The sequence below is a fragment of the Humulus lupulus genome, chromosome 7, assembly GCF_963169125.1.
Source record: "Humulus lupulus chromosome 7, drHumLupu1.1, whole genome shotgun sequence".
Lineage (NCBI taxonomy): Eukaryota > Viridiplantae > Streptophyta > Magnoliopsida > Rosales > Cannabaceae > Humulus > Humulus lupulus.
Genome location: NC_084799.1, coordinates 51,808,086 through 51,833,993, shown reverse-complemented (window position 1 = coordinate 51,833,993; position 25,908 = coordinate 51,808,086). Strand labels below are relative to the sequence as shown.

Genomic DNA, 25,908 nt, shown 5'->3' with positions numbered 1-25,908 from the left:
ATGTTAGTTACAAAAATATATTTCTTAGTTGTAAAACTATATTTGTAAACCATTATTACAAAAATAAAAAAAATTAGTTACAAATTTGTTTGTAAGTTTTATTTACAAAAAAAAAATCTACAATTCTATAAATGATTTTGTAAATATTATTTACAAATATGTAACAGATATTTACAAGTTTGTAACAGATATTTACTAGTTTGTAAATGTTGATCACAAAAAATTATATTTTACAACTTTTATTTATAATTTTGCCACTGTGTATTTACACTTTTGTCATTTCGTGATTTTATCAAAAGATTTATATTTTTGTAATGTACCATATATTCAGATTTTTTTTTAACTTTAAGAGCATTTTTGTAGATTGTGATACATTGTAACTATTTTTATATGCTGCGTTTTCGTTGGGTTTCCAGCTGTGAAGAAAACACGTGGATCTTGAATAATAATAATCATAATATTGAATGAATGAATGGAAGAGCGTGTTAAAAACGACACACCATATGCAACATTGTCCATTTGAAGGGGCGTTAAGCAAATGATAATCAACAGAGACCCATTTCAAGAGACTTTGTTTACAAAATCTTGACACACATCTTTATCTCATCTGTCACCCACTGCCACTGCCACTGCCAAGAAGATGATACTCCATTTAATTAATACTACTTTTTCCCTCCTTATCTTTTTGTTTTGTTGCTTTATACATTTAAAATATTTATTAATATTTCAGAACAGGATACACATTTGTTGGTTTGACTTAGCTCCATTGTCCCGTCCAAGTTGGTAGAGATGCATTTGGGTCACTAATAAGCAAAAAAAAACCCTACACTTAAAATCATCATGATGTGATTAGTAGTAGGGTTAAGAATCAATACAACCCTCTTTTAGAAATGTACATAAAAAAAATGTGAATAGAATATGAAGCTTTGGTTGAAAATCACATGGCATGAGCCGTGAGGACTGAGGAATAGGAGTAAGGATCTTTCCCTCTACTCTAGGAGAATATGAGGCCTAAGCTAAGCTGTACTACTAATACTTTGCTTTGCTTTGCTTTGATCAAAGTGTGAGACACCACACCACACCACACTACACACCACCCTACCATGTGAAACTTTTCAGAAATTTCTCCTTTTTCTTTTTCTACTTTCAACTCCTTTATCTTTTTACATACTACAACTATTCAGAACTGCCAAGCAGACTTGCCTTGTCTTTCCTTCTCCACCAATGTAATTATTATTATTATTATTATAAAATGGTCCCCATACACACATGTTGGGGCATCATTATCTTTCTCTTCTACTCTATTCTATCTCACATTTATTTTTAAAAAAATCTAAATAATTGGTTAGCTAGCTAGGCTAAGTGTCTAAAATTCTAATTTTGTGGGTTTAATTGAATGGTCTCAGCAGGTGAAGATGTTGGCATTATTGTAAACAATTGTCAAAACTTACATTACTTAGAGTGGTCTTAGATCACTCACTAGCATCCCACTCCCATACTTTGATGTTAATTAAGGAATCAATTAATAGAAAAATTGAAAAGTGGATTTTTTTTATATGCTATAATTAAATTGATGATTCGAGGAAGGAAGTATAGCTTTGATCTTTTAAGACTATCCTTTTCCTTTTTCCCTATTTGAGATCCCAATGGCAAAAAGAATTGACAGTTAATTACTACTATTACTAGTCACAACTTTTTTTGTCCAAATTAATTACTTTCCTTTTTAATGCATAGAAAAGTTTTGACAAGTTAAAACATAAAGGATGGAATAATGATTTTATTTTAGTAATTACCGTAAACAGTGTTGAGACCATGAGATAGTTATTGTATTCAAATATTATTCTACACCAGTAATATTTTATTATCAGGGAAGGTAAAAGTTAATATTTACATTCCCTATAAAATTAGTGAAGTAATTTTATATTCATAGCATTATCATTTGTTTCTCTTTCCAACTTCCAATTATAATAATATAAAATTATATTATAACCTCTGTATTAGGGCTGATCATTGGACGGGTTGGTCGGGTTACAATGCATTTTTACCCGTCCAATATCATAATCGGGTTAGCAAAAGTGACCCGAAACTTGCCCAATTAAGAATTTTTTTTTTTAACCCGTCCAATAATTTGGGCGGGTTGGTCGGGTCAACCCGCCCAAACCGAAGTAGTTTTTTTTTTTTTTACATTTTTGTAATTTTTTTTCTTTTAAATACAAGTACTAATAGTGTGAATTTTATCTTTTTAAACTTAAAACAATATTTTAAATTTATAGTAAAAAAATAAAACAAAACTTAATTAATTTATAAATTTATTTGAAAAAATTTCTTATATATTAATTAGCAATATATTAATAATTGCATCAACATTAAAAGTATTAAACAAAGTAACAAACATATATCATTAAAATGAAAAAGAAAATTAATATAGTCCAAAGTCCAATTACAAACCAAAGTCCAATTACAAATATAAATTTAATTAAGTATATATAAATTTAATATATTTATTTAAATATATTAAAAATAATAAATTAATAAAAAGTTCTTAATTGGGCGGGTCGGGTTATATTGGGCGGGTTGATAATTATTTTCAACCCGCCCAATATAACAATTTGGCGGTTTAAATTTTGGTCGGTTTATTCGGGTTGCATTTTTTGGCAGTTTTTTCGGGTTGGTTTGGACGGTTTATTCGAGTTGGGCGGGTTGTAAAAATTTCTGTACAGCCCTACTCTGTATTATATCAAAAGCCCGCCCAAGGGTGTCTTAAGATTTGACCAGGTCAACTATTCCAATTTTTATTTTATTTTATTTATTTTTAAGAAAGACATTTAAGACAAACTGATAAAAATATTAGGGTCAATGTCTATTACATCTCTCTTTCTAAGAAAATAAAATGGCAGCTTGTTTTGTGTAATAAATGGCACTCATATACACTTTAGAACTAGATAAAGCCACAAAAAATTGTTACAAATCTAGAAAATAGGCTTTAATTAAAAAGATGATAAAATAAACAGATCAACATAAAATGGTTATCTGGTGAGTTTAATTAACTATAGATTATTGTTGTTAAGATCAATTCCAAGAATAACAAATCTAATCAAATAATAATAATAAAAAAATAGTCGGTAAAATAAAAGGGCGCTGCTATTGTTATCTCCTTTTATTCTTCTAAAATATATTTTTCATAATAATTTTGATAATGAAAGTATCATTTAAAAAAACAAAATTTCATGAATATTTTTTAGCTTCGCGTTCTATAATAAAATGTAGATTTTTTTTTTTTGTGGGAGGAAGGAGTTCAGCTTGGAATATCTACTCTGTGAGTAGCATAGGTGTCTTGTAAATGCAATTTATAATCAATCTTAATATTAAAGCCATCAAATAATTTTTTTCAATTTAATTAATTGTTTTATGTAAATGGACTTTTTAAATTTAATTAATAATTATTGTTCTTATTTACAATATTCTTCAATGTTATGTTCTTATTTATACTATTTTAATACTAAAAGTAAAAAGTTCAAATTTTACTCGTAAAAGTCTACAAATTAGATCAGGAGAGTTATATTTACACCCATAAATTTATGTATACAACCTAAATTAAATATATTATTTTATATAAATTAAAAAATATATATTTATAATTACACTTCATATATTTCTTATAAGGTTTTTACCGGCGAAAATACTCAATGTTTACATGTTGTTCCACTTATACACTCAATCTTTATTTTTCGCGGTGAATATACTCAAACCCACATGAACTGTGTCTCCGTCACTACTTTACCCCTAACAGCGTTAAAAACGCTTACGTGGCCAATTGCGTGTACAAAACCAGACACATGTGCTTTAAAATATTAACTGCAAATCAAAAAAAAAATTTCCAACGGCTTGAACAGAGAATGATTTCTTTATACCCACATTTCATGTAGAAAAGGCAAACCCACATTCAAAGTTTTTTCTGAAACTAATTTCTTGAGACTACGAAGATCACAGAGGACGACGACGAAAACTGAGGACGAAGAACCCCCTGCTTTTTACCATTTCGGATTGAGGAGGACGACGAAGACTGAGGACGAAGAACCCCCTGCTTTTTACCGTTTCGGATTGAGGACGACGACGAAGCAGGAGGAGGAACTGAAACAAAATGCCCATGCTTCGGACTGAGGACGAAGAACCCCCTGGATATGGTAAGCCCCTGACTATGTTATGCATGTACTTTTGTGGGATATTCTTTGTTTTGTTTGGGTAATGTGCTTTGTCGTATATCACATGAGTTTGTCCATTTTCCCACTAACTTTATTTGTATTTTTTTATTATCTGATATGCTAGATTTGTGTGGGGGCCATTTTACTGTGGCAATGCACCATGGAGGAAATTTCTTCACTCCATTTGGCAACAAAAGGTATCATGGAGGTAAAGTTTCTTTTTTTGACTGGAATCACACTGATTACTTCAGTAGATATGAGTTGGATTGGATGGTGCAATGCTTAGGGTATAAATTGCCTGTGGGTTTTTTGTGGAAGCCTAAGGAGAAGCATTTGAATTTGGCTGAAATGGTAATTGGTGATAAACAAGTTATTGAAATGGTTGAAGATATGATGAGGAGAAAGTATAGACAAGTGGATATTTTTGTGGTCCAACCAGAAAGAACTTTGGAGTTGGAATGGAGTAAGGAGAAAGATGCAATTCCTTATATCCCAGAACTTTCTAAGAAGACGGTGTGCACTATAGAAGAGTTGCCTGATGATACAACTATCCCAGCAGATGTAGTGGTCAACCCATTATCAAATGATGAAGATCCTTGGTTTGATCACAATGAAATTAGATATGAGGATGGTCCTGAAGTTGTAGACATTGACTCTGTGAACTCTGAAGATGAGGACCCTTTTTTTGTTGTCAATATGCCAGAGGAATGGACACAATCTAGTTGTGTCATTGAAGACTTGCCTGATGATGCAGATGTATTTGTCGATGTGGTTGTCAAACCAAAACTCAATTGTGCTGCAGAAGAGGCCCAAGTTGGAGAAGAGGTCGAATATGAGTATGAGTATAATGATTTTGGCCCAAGTCAAAATGATGAAGCTGATGTTGGTGAGAATATTCAGAGTGAAGGTGATGTTGGTGAAAGGGGTCTAGAGAGTCAGCATGATGAAGTTGCTGTTAATGAGAATGGGCAAAATGAAGGTGAAGCTGTTGTTAATGAGAATGGGCAAAATGAAGGTGAAGGTAATGAAGAGTCTGAATTTGTTATAGAGGAGGAGGAGTACATGCAGAATGAGGGTGAGGCTGAAGAGATGTTTGCTAATGCTAATCCTGCAACATGGTGGCATTCAGTTACAGACGGTTGTAGCCAAGCTGATCCAAATGATGATGAAGGTGCTTATGTTAGTGAGGAAGACCTACAAAGTTTGTCTAGTTTAGATGAGGATGGTAATGCCAGGAGGAGAAAAAGATCCAACACCCAATTCAATCATGCAACAAACATGGATAACTTCATATTTAAATTAGGCATGCTTTTTGCTACCGTGGACCAATTTAGAACTGCATTGAAGGAGCATTTTATTAAGATTAACAGGGAGTATGTTTGGCTGGCCAATGACCAAAGTCGGGTAAGGGCAAAATGCAAGAGTGCAGGCTGCAATTGGGTCATTTATGCAAGAGTCCAACTGTCAGACAAGCGTTCATTCAGGGTAAATACATTGGTGGATAGGCACACGTGTGGATTGGTTTTCAACAACAAACATGCAACCTCCAATTGGCTTGCAAAGCATTATCTTGAACAGTTCAAAATAAACCCAAACTTAACTTACACTGGTTTCATGCAGCTAACAACACGTACTCAGTTTTCAAGAACAACAAGGTCAACTTTCTACAGAGCAAAGAATTGTGCAAAAGTGATGTTAGAAGGAACTATAAGGGAACAATATGCCATACTGGAAGATTATTGCAAGCAACTGTTAGAGACAAATCCTGGGAGCACATCAATATTGAAAACCAGAATGCAGGATGGAAAGAGGTTATTTGAAAGGGTGTATATATGTCTTAAAGCTTGTAAAGATGGATTCCTCAATGGTTGTAGGCCCCTTATCTGCTTGGATGGTTGTTTTTTAAAAGGATATTGCAAAGGAATGTTATTAGCTGCAATTGGCATTGATGCAGCAAATGCCATGTTTCCAGTGGCTTATGCTGTAGTGGAGAAGGAGTACACAGGTAGCTGGACATGGTTTTTAAATTTATTGAAGGAGGATTTGAAGATTGATGAACCAGAGAGATTAACAATGATTTCAGATAGGCAAAAGGGCTTAGAAAAGGCATTAAGTACTGTATTTCAAGGTTCGGAAGTGAGATTCTGTGTGAGACATATGCATGCCAATTTCAAGAAGCAATTCCCTGGACTCTTACTTAAGCAAATGATGTGGACCGCTGCAAGGGCAACAACTAAAGTGGAATGGAAAAATAGGATGAATGAAATTAAGCAAGAGAATTTCAAGGCGTATGAATGGCTGATGAAAAAAAACCCAGAAGAATGGACCAAGTCTCATTTCAGGGAGCATGTGAAATGTGACAATCTTATTAATAACCTCTGTGAAAGTTTCAACAATGCCATTCTTGATGCCAGAGATAAATCTATTATCACTCTGCTAGAAAATATTAGGCATTGGATGATGAGTTTGTTCTACAATAGAAGAATGAGTGTCTCTAAGTGGGTGCATCCTGTTTCCAAAAGAATTATGGACATCATTGAGAAAAGCAAGAATGTTGCTAAGCATTGTTTCTGTTGACGCCGTTTTTCGTCAACAGATAAAAGAAGAGAGCACGTAAACAATTAAAGACAATGGCCAAAAGAAACAAACGAATCAAACACACGGTTTTTTACGTGGTTCAGCAGTTAAATCTGCCTAGTCCACGAGTCTCTGTTATTAATCTCAAGATTATCTCTGAACAATTCTTTAGCATGAATTCTCCAGAGTTTTCTCTCAAGGATCAGAATTTCGGTCCTTTACAATGGTGCATGGCTTCTCTATTTATAGAGAAGGATGCAGAATACTATCCCACATATTTTGGGTAGTTACTCTTTTGTGAATAAAAATAAATGGCTTTAAATGCCAATAATCAGATATAAAAGGAAACGTCCCCCAAGGATCAGGGGGCGTATAACTGAATTAAATAATATCCCACAATCCTTGGGGATTTACATCAATTAATGAGGGCTACATCTCATAGTTATAATACTTGTAGATATTCAAGGTGTTATAACGTATCTTCAAGGCTCCAGCATTTCAGGTCTCATGTCATTGTGCGAGCCACTGACATCTCCCGAGCTAACGTTGCTTTCGAGATGGGACATTGAGCTCAAGACCCATGCTCCGAAGTTCCTGAGGATGAAGGTGTTCTCGGAGCTACCTTTCGAGATCGAGATCATTTCGAGATCACCGCATTCGAGATCATATATCATACTTTGCAGGCTCGACATACAATCCTAGATCACTCTAATCCTCACGGGACCATTTGTTGCGAACTCAGCTTTCGAGGTCATATTTACTATGGCTCGAAATCTGGGTATAACATCTTGCCCCCTCAAAAGTATTTGTTCGAATCCTAAGAGAAGGAAACTTTTGAACTACTCTTCCTGGGAACCATACCGTCACACTCTTGAAAGTGGACACGTGCCAGATGGGTATTGCTCACTTTAGGTACTTGAGTACCTTGGGAACACGCCCACGATCGTTCTTCTGACAACTTTTCGGCGCCATCTTGTCACCGATCCCCATCCATTCGATCTGTTGAGGATTTTAATCAACGCTCCTGATTAATTTAGTTTTCCCACCTATATATACAAGACCCCCTCTTCGTCTTCTTCTCATTTGTTCATCGTAAACCAGAAAGGAAAAAAAAAACAAGAAAGCCAGAAACTTTCTTAAGAAGCTTCCGTCCCGTGCATGTTTTCTCGACCCAAGAAACAAAGGAATCCTGGTCTGTTCGAGTCAGTGAGTTCTTTCTTGCAACCTCTTCTCCGAACGACGATCTTGCTGCAATCACCATCACTGTGTAAGTATGCTATTTTTGTTTTTAGCTTTTTTTTTATGTCGTACTTGTTGCGTATGCTAGTTTGCGTTACTAGAATGGTACGATAGGAGGTTTTGAATCAATAGGCTTTTATGTTTTCTGGATTCTCTTTCTGGATGTTCGCCTCTGGTTTATGCCCAGTTTTGTCCTTTGAACGGAGTTTCAACTTTCTGGGTTTTGAAAATTTTAGGCCATGTTTCTTGTACACTAAGTTTTCGGGTAAAAACCCTTGTTCTTGACAATTACACGAAACCCAAAAATGCCCTAACCTGGCTAACCGCCACCTTTCTTTCCCTTGAATTTCGGGATTTTCAAAAAATCATCCACGTTCTTTTTCTTCCCTGTGGAACACGCGCTCTGACTCTTTAGTGAGGGTCTTAATACTTAGTTTCTTGCCCTTAGATCCCCGAGCTCATCCCATCGAGCTCGTGATTCTTGCATGCATGGCCCTCACCATTTTTTCTTTCTCGTTAGATGTCACAGAATCTGGAAAGACGGTGGGGGTCATTACGAGCAATCCCTTACGAGCCCAAATCTCCGAGCCCGGAATCGGTCTTTGCCCGGAACCAACGTCGGATAAAAGAATACGAGCTTGCGCACGAGCAGGAGGACATTCGAGCCCACTATCGTCGTCAGATAGACGAGGTCATTGAAAAGAAGAGAAGAGTCCTTCGGGAAGCCATCTATCCGGAGCCCAACCCAGGACCTAGGCCAATTCCCCTCGACCCAGCGTTAAAAGTCACGGTTGCATACCACCTAGGGGAACTCCAGTTTTCCTTAATGACGGAGCCTTCGTCTTCACAGCCTAGGAGGGAGATGTTTGAAGCCGAATTCTACCAGAGCTCGGTTACCACCACCGACCAAATAACTGATATCTTGGCCCTCCATGGCCTTAGTTCGTTGGACACACTGAAGTGTCGAGCTCCGACAAGGCATGAACGGAGCTGTTTCGCCCCTGGGGGTCGCGATTCCAGTGTGAAATACGCGGCCTGGAGCCAGGAACATATAATGGTAGGAGCTTTGCTGCCCCTGAAGTCCTTTTTCAAAGACTTCATTGATTTCGTTGGGTTGGCTCCATTCCAACTCAACACCAATTCATACAGGGTGCTGTCTGCCCTGAGGTCCTTGTTCCACGAGCTGGGGTGGACAGGGCCTGCACCCCAAGAGATTTTATATCTCTTTTGTTTGAAGAGTAATCCCTCCAGAGCTCGGGGAGGAGATGGTTTTTACTATCTTTCGAGCTACCCCAAAGAGACAAAGATTTTTGAAGATCTTCCAAACCACCCTCCTGACTCCAAGAAGGCTTTTTTCTGGACAGACGGTCTGTCCCCGTCTCGACATCGTTCTTTCAGGCGGATTCGTAAGTACTCTTGTTACTATTTTTTTTTTTTTTGAGCTCGGAGTTTTAGCCCTTAAAACCATACTTAGCTGAAATGTGCTTCGCCTTTCAGCTAATTTTCAGCGTCCCTCCCCCTCCAAGAAAATGAGGGAACACAGAGAGGCCTTGCTCGGACTTCCTTATGGCAGGAGGTCTCTCTCATATCTTCTTCATGAGGACCAGCTCCGAGCCTGTGGGTTGTTGGGAGAAGGCCAGTCAACCTCTGACTGGTCTAATAAAAAATACGAACGTTGGGAGGAGGTGCCACAGCCCACAAACACCCTTCTTCCGAGGAGAGAAAAGAGGGCACCTCTCCCGGTTCGCTTGAGGAGTCCACGATCTGGGAACGAAGCCAACGACGAAGCCTCGAGCTCGGACTCAGATGAAGGTAAAACCCTTCCTACTTCGAGAATGTGGTCCCCCACTTTGCTAAACACACAGGCCCAATAGACTAGTCTCGTGCCCACAGGATAGATACCACTTCTACATATGGAGTTGGGTAGATGACTGTGTCCATAGGTTTGATAGTGGGCTCGGGAAATACGACACTATGTACACCACGGACGAGGTGTGGAATGGGATAGCTGTGTAGTATGGGACCAATGATTATAGGGACCTTTCGAGGTTATCACCAACTTATAGGGAAGGCACTCCCCCCGCCTCTTCTGAAGACGGGGGAATTTCATGGTCCCCAAGCTCAAGCTCGGGGGAAAGTTCCAGTTAGGTTTTTTCTACCACCACTCTATACGTGATACCGAAGTAACTTGTACACCTCTTTTACTGACTCACTGTGTTGACTTGTGCAGGCGATATGGACTCCGACCTCGACGCCCTTATCGACAATGCGGGTGCCAAGAGGAGCAAACGCCCCAGGGCAGGGGGACTGAAAACCAGCCAGCCTGGGAAAGGCTCCAAGAGATCTAGGAAAACGCCTCCTCCTCCCCCGCCGGCTTCGAGCTCTGCTGCTGCGTCGACTGGCCAGACTAACGCCCCCACGACGATGCCATCCTCGCAGGTCGTCGTCTCTGCGGTGGCACCGGCCTCGCAGGCTGGTATCCCTGCCGTGGTCGAATCCCAACCTCCTGTGGCGGGTCAAACGTCTTCTACTCAGCTCGCCAAGAGACCTTCCGCTTCTCGAGCTCAGAAGCTAACCATCTCCACCCATATGGACTCGTATGTGGTGGATAACGCTGCCGGACCTCATGGATCTACGCTGATTTCGGATGTCATGTCCCGGATCGGCCAGAGCTACGGCAGTTTCGAGGCTCCTCAGTGGCAGTGCCTAACTGGCACCCGAGACCGCACTGTCCTGTATGAGAAGAGTATCGAGCACACTGCCGCGGTAAGTATCCTTCTATATTCCTTTTGCTTACATTCATACTGTCTCGAGGCTAATGGTGGTTTCTTCCTTTTTTCAGGCTCTTGCTTTCACTGCCCAGCTCAATTACGAGCTGAACAACGAGATCCATTCGAGCAGGACCCACGCCCAAGAGGAGAGGGACCTCCACCTTAGATCAAATGATGACCTGAAGGCGGCGAATACTAAGCTCGAGGCAGTGGTTAAGGAGCGTGAGGAAATGGCCAAGGAGCTCGGAAAGCTGAAAACTGAACTCGAGGAGCAAAAGAAAGATAACATCCAGCTTCGGGAGACCAATAAGAAGCTCGAGGAAGACAAGACCGTCACCCTCGACCTTATAGAGGATGTCAAAGCTCGCCTTACTGCCGAGTACAAAGAAAAGAAGGAAACGGCAGTCGACTCAGCCATGTACCGGATGTGGGCTTATAACGAAGAGCTGGACACCAGCTTTTTCGGTCCCCACGAGGCGTCGTTCCTTGAACGATGGAATGCTCGGCTCGAGAAGGAAGAGGCTGAACGGCTTGAGAAAGAGAAGGCTGAGCAGCTCGAGAAGGAAAAGGCTGCTCCGGGTACCGTTTCGGAGGAAGCTCAGGAGGATAGTCATGCTATTCGTCCTGAGGGGTCCGGTGCCACTGATGTTGAGAAGGCCAAGGAGACTCCTCTTCACTGAATCTGACCTTGGGGAGATCAGTTATCGAGGCTGCGTCCCCTTATGTAATTATTGTAATTTATACCCATGGGGCTGATACAATTTCTTTAACTAATTCTTTTACATGCTTTACATTTCTTGGCTCGAAATATTTTGCACATTTTTATAATTGATGAACCGGTTATGTTTATTTATGCATACAAACATAGTTTGGATTTAGGCTCGAAATTCGATGCATTCATGCATAGTTTATTCGAATTATCCGCTTCCGACCTCGTTACTTATCAAGGTCGGATATTACTTTAACCATGAACTCGAAAGTACTTATATGGTATGTAATACGAATGATTTGGTTATATCTTTTTTAGTTACTTTTCCTCATCCTCAGTATTTTAGCTCCGAGGTTAATAGTTTGAAACTATATTTCTAAGATATTCCAGCCTCGACTCTGACTTATCTCGCAATAGGTTTAGGCTCCCATTTATCATCGATCGATAATTTGGCTGGTTTGTTCCAAACCTGTTGTGTTTGCACATCTGGTTAACTCCAAATACTTTGTTTTTGATGGTTCGCTTATATCCGAACTATCTAAGCTCGCGTACTTTCTAAGCTCGCGTATTTGGTCATGTCCAAATACTTTGTTTTTGATGGTTCGGTTATATCCGAACTATCTAAGCTCGCGTACTTGGTTATATCCAAATACTTTATATATATATTTTTTATTTTTTAAGCTGGTGGTATGTATACCAATGATGCCCCCTTAATATCCTATGAGTGTGACCATAGGTTATTAAATTAAGAGAGATTGCAAAAATAAAAATAAATTACATGTGAAACAAAGTAGACATTTTATTTGATGAAATTCAAAAACAAACTAACATAGATAGAAAATCATGGTTACAGGCAACACTTTTCCTACACTATTGATAATAAGGTCTAAGGTGTTCGCCATTCCATGCTCGTGGTATGAGGGTCCCATCTAATCTCGCAAGTTTGTATATGCCAGGGCGGATGACTGATTCTATCTGGTATGGTCCTTCCCAGTTTGGCCCGAGTACTCCTGCTGCTGGATCTCGGGTTGCTAAGAATACGCGTCTCAATACCAGATCTCCTACTCCGAACTTTCGATCTCGAACCCTGTTATTGAAATATCTTATGGTTCGTTGCTGGTAAGCAGCATTTCTCAGCTGAGCCTCCTCCCTTTTTTCTTCGATCAATTCTAGGGTTTCTTCGAGCTGAGTATGATTGGAACTTTGGTCGTAAATCTGAGTTCGAATCGTTGGAATTTTGACCTCAATGGGCAACATTGCCTCACAGCCGTATGCTAGAGAAAATGGGGTATGTCTAGTTGATGTCCGAGCTGTAGTTCTATATCCCCAAAGGACTTGAGGTAATTCCTCAGGCCATCGTCCATTTGCTTCTTCCAACTTTTTCTTCAAAGAACTTTTGAGAGTTTTATTAACGGCTTCGACCTGACCATTCGCCTGAGGGTGAGCCACTGACGAAAAGCTCTTTATTATACCGTTCTTGTTACAAAAGTTGGTAAATAAGTCGCAATCAAACTGGGTTCCGTTGTCAGACACAATCTTTCTTGGCACTCCATATCGGCATACGATGTTCTTTACCACGAAATCTAGGATCTTCTTCGAAGTTATGGTCGCCAATGGTTCAGCCTCTGTCCATTTTGTGAAGTAATCAACCGCGACCACAGCATACTTTACTCCTCCTTTGCCAGTTGGGAGTGAGCCTATGAGGTCGATGCCCCATACCGCAAAAGGCCATGGGGATGTCAACATGGTCAGTTCGGAAGGTGGAGCTCGGGGTATCGTGGCGAATCTCTGGCATTTGTCGCACTTTTTCACGTACTCGAAAGAGTCCGTTTTAATGGTTGGCCAGAAATATCCTTGGCGTATAATCTTCTTGGACAGGCTATGCCCCCCGGTATGGTCTCCGCAGAACCCTTCATGAATTTCTTCAATAATCTTCTTTGCCTCGGGAGGAGTTACACATCTGAGCAATGGCATGGAATACCCTCTTCTGTATAGCCTCCCGTCCAGGATGGTGTAACGAGGAAGTTGATACATTAGTTTCCGAGCCTGATTTCGATCTTTTGGAAGAATTCCATTTTCGAGATACTCAACTATCGGGCTCATCCAGGTCGGCTCTGTCTCGATCATACACACATCTTCCTCGTCAGGCTCAGTAATGCTGGGTGCTGACAGGTGTTCTACGGGTACAACATTCAGCTCCTCATTTTCGGCGGAGGTGGCGAGCCGAGCTAAGGCATCTGCATTTGAGTTTTGTTCTCGGGGAACCTGTTCGATTGCATAAAACTCAAAAAACTCTAATGCGGACTTTGCCTTCTCCAGATAAGCTGCCATTTTTGTGCCACGAGCCTGGTATTCTCCCAAGATTTGATTAACCACGAGCTGGGAGTCGCTGTAGCAATGTATAGCTTTGGCCTTGAGCTCTTTTGCTATTTGCAGTCCCGCAAGTAAAGCCTCGTACTCAGCTTCATTGTTAGATGCTTTAAAGCCGAACCTTAAAGCAGAGTGAAATTTGCTCCCTGCAGGAGTGATCAGAATAACTCCTGCCCCTGCTCCATTTTCATTTGACGACCCGTCGACGTAAAGTTTCCACAGCTCGTGGGCCGTGGTTGTTACCTCGTCGTCGGCGATACCGGTGCACTCCACTATGAAATCCGCCAACGCTTGTGCCTTGATGGTCGTTCTCGGATGGTAGGTGATCTCGAACTGTCTGAGCTCAACAGCCCACTTTAGGAGTCGACCAGACGCCTCTGGTTTAGACAAGACTTGCCTTAGTGGTTGATCTGTTAGTACATGGATAGGATGTGCCTGAAAGTAAGGGCGGAGCTTTCGAGATGAGTGGATCAGACTGAGGGCGAGCTTCTCCATCAGTGGATATCTTGACTCTGCCCCCAGTAATCTTTTACTGATATAGTAGACGGGTTTCTGTATTCTCTCTTCCTCTCGAACGAGCACCGTGCTTATCGCGTGTTCGGTAGTTGAGAGGTATAGGAACAGTACTTCTCCCGTCTCAGGCTTTGATAGGATGGGCGGTTCGGCTAAGTGCTTTTTGAGCTCCTGAAAGGCTAGCTCGCACTCATCTGTCCATTCGAACTTCTTACTTCCTTTCAATAAGTTGAAGAATGGGAGACCGCGGTCCGTTGACTTCGAGATGAACCTGCTCAGAGCTGCCATCCTGCCAGTCAGGCTTTGAACATCTTTATGCTTCCGAGGTGAAGGCATATCGATCAGGGCCTTTATTTTGTCGGGATTAGCCTCGATCCCACGAGAATTGACAATGAAACCCAGAAATTTTCCTGAAGACACCCCAAAAGTGCACTTCTGAGGATTCAACTTCATGTTGTATTTTCTGAGCACGCCAAAGCACTCTTCGAGGTCATCAACATGGTTGTTGTTAAGTTGAGACTTTACAAGCATGTCGTCAACATAAACTTCCATGTTGTTCCCTATTTGCTCTGAGAACATCATGTTTACGAGCCGCTGGTACGTGGCTATGGAATTCTTGAGTCCGAATGGCATGACATTGTAGCAGTAGAGCCCTTTATCTGTGATGAAGCTCGTATGCTCTTGGTCGGGGGCATGCATGGGAATCTGGTTATATCCAGAATAGGCATCCATGAACGACATCAGACCATGCCCCGCCGTGGCGTCTACGAGCTGGTCAATTCTCGGCAGGGGAAAACAGTCTTTTGGGCAGGCCTTGTTGAGGTCTGAGTAGTCAATGCACGTCCTCCATGTCCCATTGGGCTTCGGGACCAACACTGGATTGGCCACCCAGTCAGGGTAAAAAGCGTCCCTTATGAAATTATTTTCTTTCAGCCTGTCCACTTCCTCCTTTAGTGCTTTCTTTCTGTCTTCATCCAGCTGCCTTCGCTTTTGCTGCTTCGGGGGAAAGCTTTTGTCTATATTCAATGCGTGGCTCGCTACATTAGGGCTTATTCCCACCATGTCGGAGTGTGACCACGCGAAGACATCCTGGTTTTTCTTCAGAAAGCAAATTAATTGCTATTTTGATTCGTCTTGGAGGTGTTTCCCGACCTTCACCTTCTTTGAGGGATCAGCTTCATCGAGCTGAACCTCTTCGAGCTCCTCCAAAGGTTGGAGGTCAACTTTTTCCTCAATCCTTGGATCGATCTCCTCATCAATTTCTAAAACTGTCCCATCTTTATTTTGTATGACAACGAGTGCTTGAGCGCTCGTTTGTTTCTTTCCCCTCAAGGAAATGCTGTAGCACTCCCTTCCTGCCAATTGATCTCCTTTCAATGTTCCGACCCCGCTTGGAGTTGGGAACTTAAGGGCTAGATGCCTTACAGATGAAACTGCCCCCAGCCCGACCAGGGCGGGTCTCCCGAGCAGTACATTGTAGGCAGATGGTAACTCTACTACCACGAACTCCATCATCTTGGTCACCGAGACTGGATAGTCTCCCAAGGTCACAGGGAGTTCGATGGACCCCATACAGGCGGTTCCTTCTCCAGAAAAGCCGTACAAAGTGGTTGCACAAGCCTTCAGGTCGCGAAGGGAGAGTCCCATTTTCTTTAGTGTTGCTTTATAAAGAATGTTAACTGAGCTCCCATTGTCTATGAGAACTCGGCGCACTCTTTTGTTGGCAAGCTGCAGGGTGATGACAAGTGGATCATGATGAGGGAACTGGACATGGGAGGCATCTTCCTCGGTGAAGGTTATAGGCTAAGTTTCAACCCTTTGGCTTTTTGGTGCCCTTGGTTCGGGTTCATAAGGAGACCCGTCCCCTGTCTTTAGCTCATTCACATATCGCTTTTGAGCATTTCTACCCCCTCCTGCGAGATGAGGACCTTCCGAGATGGTTATTACGTCCTCTCCATCTATCGGCGGAGGCCTGTCTTCTTCCCGAGATCGGGAGTTATTATTCTGTGCTGCTGGAAGCGCGGCTACTCTCTGGCTGGTAGTAGTCTGTCCAGTACTCTGGTTTTTGACATACTGCCGGAAATATCCTCTCGAGATCAACCCTTCGATTTTGTCCTTCAGCTGTCGGCACTCATCAGTTGTGTGTCCGGTGTCCCTATGAAACCGGCAATACTTACTGGAATCCCTTTTGGACTTTTGATTCCTCATAGGGTCCGGACGCCTGAAGGGGACCTGGTTTTCATTAGCCAGGTATATATTTTCCCGAGACTCGTTGAGCTCGGTGTGTACTTTATATACGGAGTAATACCTTTCTCCTTTCTTTTTCTTTCCCCCTTCAGCCTCCGGGTTATTTCCCTCGCTCTTTTTCCTCTTAGAGGGATTCTCTGAGGTAGGCTGTGAAGCTGCTGGGTCAGCCGAGGTTGAGGCGGAGTTAATGTTTATCGTTGTAGTTTCGGCTTGCGAGGTCGCTTTTAGCGTTGACCTCGCCTCCTCTATATTAACAAATCTCTGCGCCCGCTTGTTAAACTCGGTTATTGACCTCACCGGTTTCCCTTGCATGTCATCCCACAGGGCACTTCCAGGTAACACACCAGCTCGGATTGCCATCAAGTGCCCACTGTCATCCACATCTCGAGCTCTGGCGACCTCTAGATTAAATCTTGTCAGGTAGCTTTTCAGTGTTTCGCCCGGTTGTTGTCGGACGTTAGTCAAAGTGGACGCCTCTGGCCTGACTCCCATCATAGCCCGGAACTGCTTCTTGAAGTCTCTAGACAATTGATCCCACGAAGTTATCGAGTGTCTCTTGTACTTCTCGAACCAACTCTTGGCAGGTCCGGTCAATGATGTCGGAAACAACATGCACCTGAGCTCGTAACCTACGTTACTGGCTCTCATAATAGTGTTGAATGTACTTAGGTGGCTACATGGGTCGGTTTTTCCTTCAAATGCTGGGACGTGAGGAATCCGGAACCCTTGAGGAAACTGAGTGTTAGAAATATTGGGAGCAAACGGCTCGAGCTCCTCTTCAGAGTCCTCGTATCGACCACTCCCTCGTTCATTCTTCAAAAGCCTAAAGGCTTTTTCGAGCTGATCAATCCTTTCTTGGACTGGGTCCTTAGGTGGTGCCTGGAATTGATAGTCATTAATCGCGATCCCAGGCTCGCGTCTCCGTGAGGGATCTCTACGCCCATTCAGATGATTCCTTAGATCCGGATTTGTCTGATCTCCTTTCCCCCTGCTCTGATTCAGATGATTTCGCAGGTCAGGATGACTCTTGTGATTTCCAGTATTTTTACGACCCCGGTCGTGTTTACTGACGGACCTAGTTTCTCCGGACTCATCACTGGTGAAACTCATTGATCGGTCATTTCGTGGAGGATCCTTTCTACGTCGCCTTGTCTCCGCAGTGCGAGATCGGGACGTCTGACTTCTTTCAGATGGCGCGCCTCTCCGCTCCTGAAACGTCTCCCTGTTTCCTTGTCTTTCCCCTGTACGCCCTTGATCCTGATCTCGACCAGGTTGAGCGTTTCTGCGGGGAGGTGAAGGATATCTTATGGGAGACGGAGGGAACCGTATAGGTGACGGTGGTTGTCGTCCTTGCCTCAGCCTAGAGGGTCCAGAATTTGCCCGAGATGGGCCAGTTGCGTTCGGTGCACTACCAGGAACTTGAGTCCGAGCCTCGGCAGGAGCTCGGTTGTTCTCAGTTCCTGCAGGCGCTTCCACAGGTGGATTAGGTGGGACCCGAGCTCGGGTACTCCTCTGAGGCCTAGAAGGAGCAGATGGCTCTGCTGGTGCTGGAGGTTGTGCCGGCCTCCTTGTGGCAGCATTTTTTCGTGGACGTCCACGGGGCCTCCGGGGAGGAACGTGCACGTCCCTTGGAGGAGGGACTTGGTCTTCGCGCGGAGGCGGGGGCTGAGCCACCTGCGCCTCTGCGGCTATCCTAGTCAACTCCTCGTTACGTTTGTTGGCTTCTGCCAACAACTGTTTCAGCTGCCGATTCTCCAATTCTACAATAGGGACATAACATTCAGGGTTATAGTACATGTCCTCATCCCTTGGTTGTGGAGGTGGTCCCCGGGAATCAGAGGACCCACTCCTTTCATCAGGGTCTGGGTTCTCCATTGGCTGTTTTCCAGGACGCCTTGGGTAATTTTCTTCAGGAGTGTTCTGATTGTTTGCAGTCATGAATCTCTCAGGGATGGATGCTTGAGGCTCTCAATGAAAGCACCAAACTGTTGACGCCGTTTTTCGTCAACAGATAAAAGAAGAGAGCACGTAAACAATTAAAGACAATGGCCAAAAGAAACAAACGAATCAAACACACGGTTTTTTACGTGGTTCAGCAGTTAAATCTGCCTAGTCCACGAGTCTCTGTTATTAATCTCAAGATTATCTCTGAACAATTCTTTAGCATGAATTCTCCAGAGTTTTCTCTCAAGGATCAGAATTTCGGTCCTTTACAATGGTGCATGGCTTCTCTATTTATAGAGAAGGATGCAGAATACTATCCCACATATTTTGGGTAGTTACTCTTTTGTGAATAAAAATAAATGGCTTTAAATGCCAATAATCAGATATAAAAGGAAACGTCCCCCAAGGATCAGGGGGCGTATAACTGAATTAAATAATATCCCACAATCCTTGGGGATTTACATCAATTAATGAGGGCTACATCTCATAGTTATAATACTTGTAGATATTCAAGGTGTTATAATGTATCTTCAAGGCTCCAGCATTTCAGGTCTCATGTCATTGTGCGAGCCACTGACATCTCCCGAGCTAACGTTGCTTTCGAGATGGGACATCGAGCTCAAGACCCATGCTCCGAAGTTCCTGAGGATGAAGGTGTTCTCGGAGCTACCTTTCGAGATCGAGATCATTTCGAGATCACTGCATTCGAGATCATATATCATACTTTGCAGGCTCGACATACAATCCTAGATCACTCTAATCCTCACGGGACCATTTGTTGCAAACTCAGCTTTCGAGGTCATATTTACTATGGCTCGAAATCTGGGTATAACAGTTTCCCTATGCTTGCTGGAGGTGGTAAGTTCCAGGTAAATTTATTGCAAAGAATCAATGCTCAGTCATTTGTTGTGAACTTGGAAATGAAAACATGCACATGTAGGCTATTCCAATTGTCTAGCATACCATGTGGGCATGCTTTAGCTGCTATCTGGTTTTCAAACCTAGATCCAGTGGGATTCATAGATGACTACTACAAGAGGCAAGCATATGAAGAAACTTATACGACACCAATCGAACCAATGCCTAGCCCAGATAAGTGGCCTGACACTGGTCTGAATCCGATACATCCTCCAACAGAGACAATTTTACCTGGAAGGCCTAAAAAGTCTAGAAACAAAGAGGCAGATGAACCACCACCTACTACTGCAACAAAGGCTAGGAGAGTTGGCCAAGTTAATCACTGCAGCAATTGCAAGCAAACAGGCCATTCACGAGTAACATGCAAGAATGCAACTATGGAGGTAATCTTGGTACACGGTATGCCAGACTTGTATTCATTTGCAGTTAAAATGAATGTGATTTGCTTAAGTATGATGACTTATGTTTTTGGTTTAATTACAGCCTGCAAGGCAAAAAAAGAGAGGAAGACCACCATCTCAGAATCCTACTACTGAAACTATTAAAAGGAAGGAGCGAGCTAAGAGACAGAAGCAAAGGAATGGTGGTTCCACATCTCAGACCAACTAAGAAGCTACTCTTTAATCTTAAACCCTTTTGATGTAGAAAACTTGTTTTCTTTTTGGTGTAGTCGCCATACAATATAGGCATTACCATACTTTTGACATGTACATATTCAGTCTGACTTTATCAATATTTTGGGACATCTTGGCCATTAGGAATACTTTTGACATGTACATATTCAGTCTGACTTTATCAATATTCAGTCTACTTAACAATATGTCATATGTTTGCTCTGTAAAGTTGAAAATATTAATCAATGACAAAATATCTAGTTTGGTGCATCATTCTATTATGCTTGAAAGCAACACTAAATAAATATATTTCTCTTACATTCAATGAAGCCATGATTTTTTTTTTCAGAGAAGGGTCGAACACTAAATAAAATACATAATTTTTATTATGCTTGAAAGCAACACTAAATACAATAAACAGGGAAGTCGAACATTACATAATTTTTTTTCAGCCAATACACAATTACAAAAAAAAAAAAAACAACATCATCTTCCTCACATTTCCCTTTACCAACCAGGAACTTGCATGAACTCTTCCATCCAAACTCCCAGTCATATAGCCACAATTTTGACATTGAAAAGGCTCCACACTAGGTTCAAAGCAAGACTCATATCTATCTTCATATTCATAATATCTGCCCAGATCACCATCAAACTCACGTACTCTTCTTAGCAAACCAGGTATCACCATCTTTGACCTTTCACACATAGGGGGGTCAATCCATTGGAAATAGTTACAACCCCTATTCCACTGTTCACAAATAGTTTTCTTGAATTAATTTATTTCCAAGCTAATAATATATAAAGGAAAAAGAAGACAAAAAATATAAACAGGCTCACTTTCATCCTATAGCAAGATTTGAACCGTCTCCCTGGATTATCATCGGTCCATGATGTCCTCTCCACTGTTTCTGCCCCACAATCACAATGCTTACGACAAGCTTGATATACACCTTGTGCCCTAGATCTCGACGACCTCATTTTGGCTCCACCTCGGTTTATTGATTCGCCCCAAGACACACTTGGGTCTTCCCCTTTCATCTCTTCTCTCTTCTTCTTCTTCTACAATGGAGATCTCTCGTGCATATGGTATTTAAGGATTTAAAGCTTTTTTTTTTCAATCAATAATTAAAAACTTACCTGGGCTAAATGACGTGTCTGGTTTTGTACACGCAATTGGCCACGTAAGCGTTTTTAATGCTGTTAGGGGTAAAGTAGTGACGGAGACACAGTTCATGTGGGTTTGAGTATATTCACCGCGAAAAATAAATATTGAGTGTATAAGTGGAACAACATGTAAACATTGGGTATTTTTGCCAGTAAAAACCCTTTCTTATATTATGTCTTGATTCCTACACCATTTTATAAAAAATAAAAGTAGAATAAAATTGGGTAACCCATATATTGAAATTTGGGAATTAAAGTTTTTAAATGATTTTTTCTTAATAAAATATATTATTAATTGAAAATTCATAAATATTAAATAAAAAATCGAATATATAAATTTATGAAAGATGTAATTAAAAAATATAATCAACTTGCTGTTATATTATATCATTTTTTAATAAGAAAATTTGATTGTTTTATTTTTATAATTTTAAAAATCAGAGAGACTCCATAACAAAAAATTTAGACAATTGAACCTAAAATTTTATAAATAGAATTAAAAATTTTAAAGTTGTATACTTTATTTAAGATTAAACTTTTAATAAGGAAATATTTAAATAAATTGAATGTCAAAGTAAATATTACTCTTTATTTAATTATTAAACAACAACTATTTTCTTTTTATATGATTTTTAAAAAATCCAAGAAAAAAGAAGTTATAAATGTAAAGAATGGGAATTTGATAAAGGATGCTTCACGTATTTAGAAAAAATAAGTAATGATGGCACAACTTTTTCATTAATCTTTCTCAAAAAAAAAAAATCATTAATCAAATTATATATCGGTAACTATATGCATTGGTGTTCTTTTTTCTATGCAAACTCCTAAACATATTTAATTTTTTTAAAAAAAAATACACTCATACCTAAATTTTGATTTTATACAAAACTATTCTCTTGTAAAAAGATTTGACAAACAAAATCTTTTTCCTTAATACTTTATTTTTTATACTGAAAAGTAAAATTCTCTTTTTTTTTTGTTTGTTTTGATAATCTCTATTTTTTTTTGTTTAATAAAAAAAAAAAAAAAAAAATTAAAATTGTACGTTAAACTAAATTACTGTCCTCTTTTTCTATAATTATAGCATTCAATCAATCCTCAACCAAACCAGAATTCTTTTTATTAATAATATTTATTCTTTTTCCTTAAAGAAGAAAGTATCCAAAGCTCCTCATTATAACCTGTGGTACTCAATTGGAAAATAAAATCCATTGTGTAATTTATGATTTATTTTTATATATTAATGTGAATAATTGTAATCCTGGTTTTGGGACTCTTAAAACAGTTTTAAACCCTTATTAAAGCAATGATAAAGCAACAAACACACACACCCCGCTCAACTACCTTAACCAACAGCCTTTCACAAAAGCCCTACCCCTACCCTCTTCTCCATTCCCCCCTTACCTCACCACCTCCAAAATCCAAATACCCTTTCTCTTTCTCTCTCTCTCTCTCTCTAGAAAAGGCTTAGGCCGAGGCTCCCAATTTCTCCAACCCGCTTTTATAGCTCTTCCCTCCATCACCGAAAAAACATCGCTTTAACCAAATATTAAACTCCGAAATAACACCAAAACTTTTTCTTTTTTTTCTTGGGTTTTCGCTAAAATTCTCAAATTAAAATATAAAATTTTGGGCTGTGTTATTTTATTGCTGGGTTTGAATCTTTGGTCAATCCGAATTTGGATCCGGACCCCCAAATGTGGCGGCCGTGGGGAAAATCGCCGACTCGGGTTCATGACACGTCATCACCTTCTTCCCTATTCTCCTGTTCTTCTTTTAAAGACATCGAGAATCTCTGTTCTTCAGACGAACCCACTCAATCACACCAACTCGTTCCCGCAGCCAAGAAAACCTACGTAGTATTCCACCGAGTCCGAGCCGCCAACTCACTCCTCCGCGCCTGGTCGACTCGCCCGCCAGCTGCACCCGAGCCCCAACCGGAACCCGAACCCGAACCCGATGCCGCAAAACTACACGATCATTCTCCGCCGCCTCCGGTGATCTCCATCCCTGGCGCGGAGAAGCGGATTGTGGTCTACTTCACGAGCCTGAGGGTGGTGCGGTCGACGTTCGAGGATTGCAGGGCCGTCCGATCCATCCTGAGAGGGTTTCGGGTGTCGATCGACGAGCGAGACTTGTCGATGGACTCGAGTTTCTTGGCTGAGCTGCAGCAAATCCTTGGTCAAAGAAAGTTGACTCTTCCGAGGGTTTTCATTGGCGGGAGGTACGTGGGTGGGGCCGACGAGGTGAGACAGCTTCACGAGATGGGCGAGCTCAAGAAGTTCGTCGAAGGCTTGCCAGCAGTGGAACCGGGCGTGTGTGACACGTGCGGCGGCATTTGTTTTGTTCTGTGCGACGACTGCAACGGCAGCCATAAGTTGTACTCTGAGAAAGGCGGCTTCAAGAGTTGTACCTCGTGCAATGAGAACGGTCTCATCAGGTGCCCTTCTTGTTTTTCTCCGTCCGATTATTGAAAACGAATGAAATAAAAAAGTTAATAGAAAAAATTCTCTTCTTTTTCTTTATTTATTTTTTTTGGGTTTTTTTTATGGGTCGATCATTTTTGTAGAATATTTTTAAAACTTTTTTTCTTTATTAGTATGAAGAAAATGTAGTCCGAGCACATATATATTAATGATAATAATTATATAAATTTGGGTGATTAGACGAAATGGCACCCCAATTGAATTGTTTGTTGCTTTCTGTAGAACAAAGATTCTGTTCTGTCAGCTAACTTTGAAATTTATTTGTAGTTTGTATATATATATATATGTATGAAAATTTTCTTTTTGTATTGAACTAAATAAAGTTATATAACAAAATTAAGGCACTAAAGTTAGTGAAAAAAGATAAGAAGTTGTGTTTGTTTGCATTATAATTGGGATTCGAATGTCTTCAAAATTAATTTATCCCCTTGTATAGTTTCTCAAGAATTTTACTCTATAATGCACTTTAATCCACGATCGTCAATCTTTTGACCCATTTCACCAATTTTTATTTTATTGAGTTTGTTATATTTAGTAAAATAATTTTTCCCTTGTATGCCTTGACAATTAAATTTTGTATTGTCCTTTTATTTTCTTCTTCTTGGAATATACATATTTTTCTTCCTTCCTTACTAAATAATGTTTAAAGTTAATCTAATATTAATCAAAGTACAAAATACACGAATGCGACTTTTATCTTCAGATCACAACTGCAAATGTACCTTAGCAATCCATTTATTTATGGTCAAAAATTTAAAAGTACAATTCCAAAACTTCAATACACACCAGAACACTACTACATGCTACATAGAATAATCTTTAAATCTGACAGTTGTTAGTTTACTTGTTTAAAACCCTATGAAGATGCAATTTCGTGTAAATGAATCATTAATAAAATAATAAAAGAGACTTTTTGGATTTTCTTGTTGTGGTTTGCATAGGTGGTAGTACGCTGCTACTGCTACGAGTATGAAGTATGAACAAGCTTTCTATCCATAGAAGATAAGGCTCTATAAATACAGACCGGGAAGCAAAGCGCACATGTTACACTCTTATAGGACAGGCCCACCAGGCCCACAAGGCAGCTTTTCATGGACAATACTAGGCCATTAAATAGTCTTCTACACTTCACTGCAACTTTAACTGTATGTACAAGAAAGAGTAGAAGTACCCAAGTAAGTTTGTTCATCACATTTTATTAAAAAGGTCAATTCAGAAATGACACATGATTTGAAGACCTTAAACGTTACTCCAAGTGTTACATGAAATTAACAGGTTTCACTTTCAGAACTGAGTAATGGATTTTGTCAAAAATATAATTATTATATAAGTGCTAAAAGCAGCTGCCAAATCCCTTTCTTTGAGCAAAGCAAGTAGTTTTATGAACAAGGTAAAATGCAACTCTCCATTAATAGATAAGTTGTCTGTGTCTGCAAATATTAATCTAATTTTAATTGTTTAAGGGATGGTGGCACCAATCTTGATTAATTATTATGGCCATAATAAAACTTCACAAAAGATTAATGGTTATGCATGCATTTTTCTTCTCATCATATATTTTCAAGCTGCTAAAGCATTCAATGTCGATATACCTACCACTACCACTCATAAAATTCTCATAATCCCTTATTATACAGAGGCAGGGTCCAATGCCATTAAAACTTTTTGCTAAAAGAGGCTTGCCTGTTATTAAAAAAGTATAACCAACAAGCAAATAAAAGAGCACATATCAACAGTCTTAATATATATAAGCAACGAGCAATATATAATTTTTAAAGCTATAAGCATTTGTCAATCATTTTAATAAAAATTAGTTAACTTATTTTTTCTTAAAATATATAAATATATAATAGAATAAATTATATCTCTATAATATATATAAATATTTATATCAATAATATCTATATATATATATATATATGATATCTAAACACAACATTCACATAGATATATATTTACAAGGTTACCTGACATATTTATATAAATTATAATAATATTTAAAAAGAAATTAATAATAGAAATAAAATAAGAATAGAAAAAATTATAGTGTAGACAGTATCAACTATTTTTAGTTTCTAATGTATCTCGCAATGTCCTTTGGTGAATTTGATGAAGAAAAAGAACTCCAATAACTTGATAAAAAACAAACTA

The 25,908-nt window shown here is 40.0% G+C and overlaps 3 protein-coding genes across 3 annotated transcripts; all 3 read left to right on the top strand.

The window, feature by feature from the left end:
- Window positions 1-4,246: 4,246 nt before the first annotated feature.
- On the top strand, window positions 4,247-6,779 carry LOC133791694 (uncharacterized). The gene is made up of 2 exons (XM_062229612.1): window positions 4,247-4,410; window positions 5,823-6,779. The coding sequence occupies exons 1-2, from the start codon at window positions 4,363-4,365 to the stop codon at window positions 6,777-6,779; spliced, it is 1,005 nt and encodes a 334-aa protein (XP_062085596.1). The 5' UTR covers window positions 4,247-4,362.
- Window positions 6,780-19,650: 12,871 nt separating this feature from the next.
- Window positions 19,651-20,118, top strand: LOC133789600 (uncharacterized). Its single transcript, XM_062227397.1, has 2 exons — window positions 19,651-19,873; window positions 19,974-20,118. The coding sequence occupies exons 1-2, from the start codon at window positions 19,652-19,654 to the stop codon at window positions 20,097-20,099; spliced, it is 348 nt and encodes a 115-aa protein (XP_062083381.1). The 5' UTR covers window position 19,651; the 3' UTR covers window positions 20,100-20,118.
- A 2,487-nt stretch (window positions 20,119-22,605) lies between these two features.
- On the top strand, window positions 22,606-25,055 carry LOC133792611 (uncharacterized protein At5g39865). Its single transcript, XM_062230518.1, has 2 exons — window positions 22,606-23,711; window positions 24,699-25,055. The coding sequence occupies exons 1-2, from the start codon at window positions 22,969-22,971 to the stop codon at window positions 24,703-24,705; spliced, it is 750 nt and encodes a 249-aa protein (XP_062086502.1). The 5' UTR covers window positions 22,606-22,968; the 3' UTR covers window positions 24,706-25,055.
- Window positions 25,056-25,908: the final 853 nt, after the last annotated feature.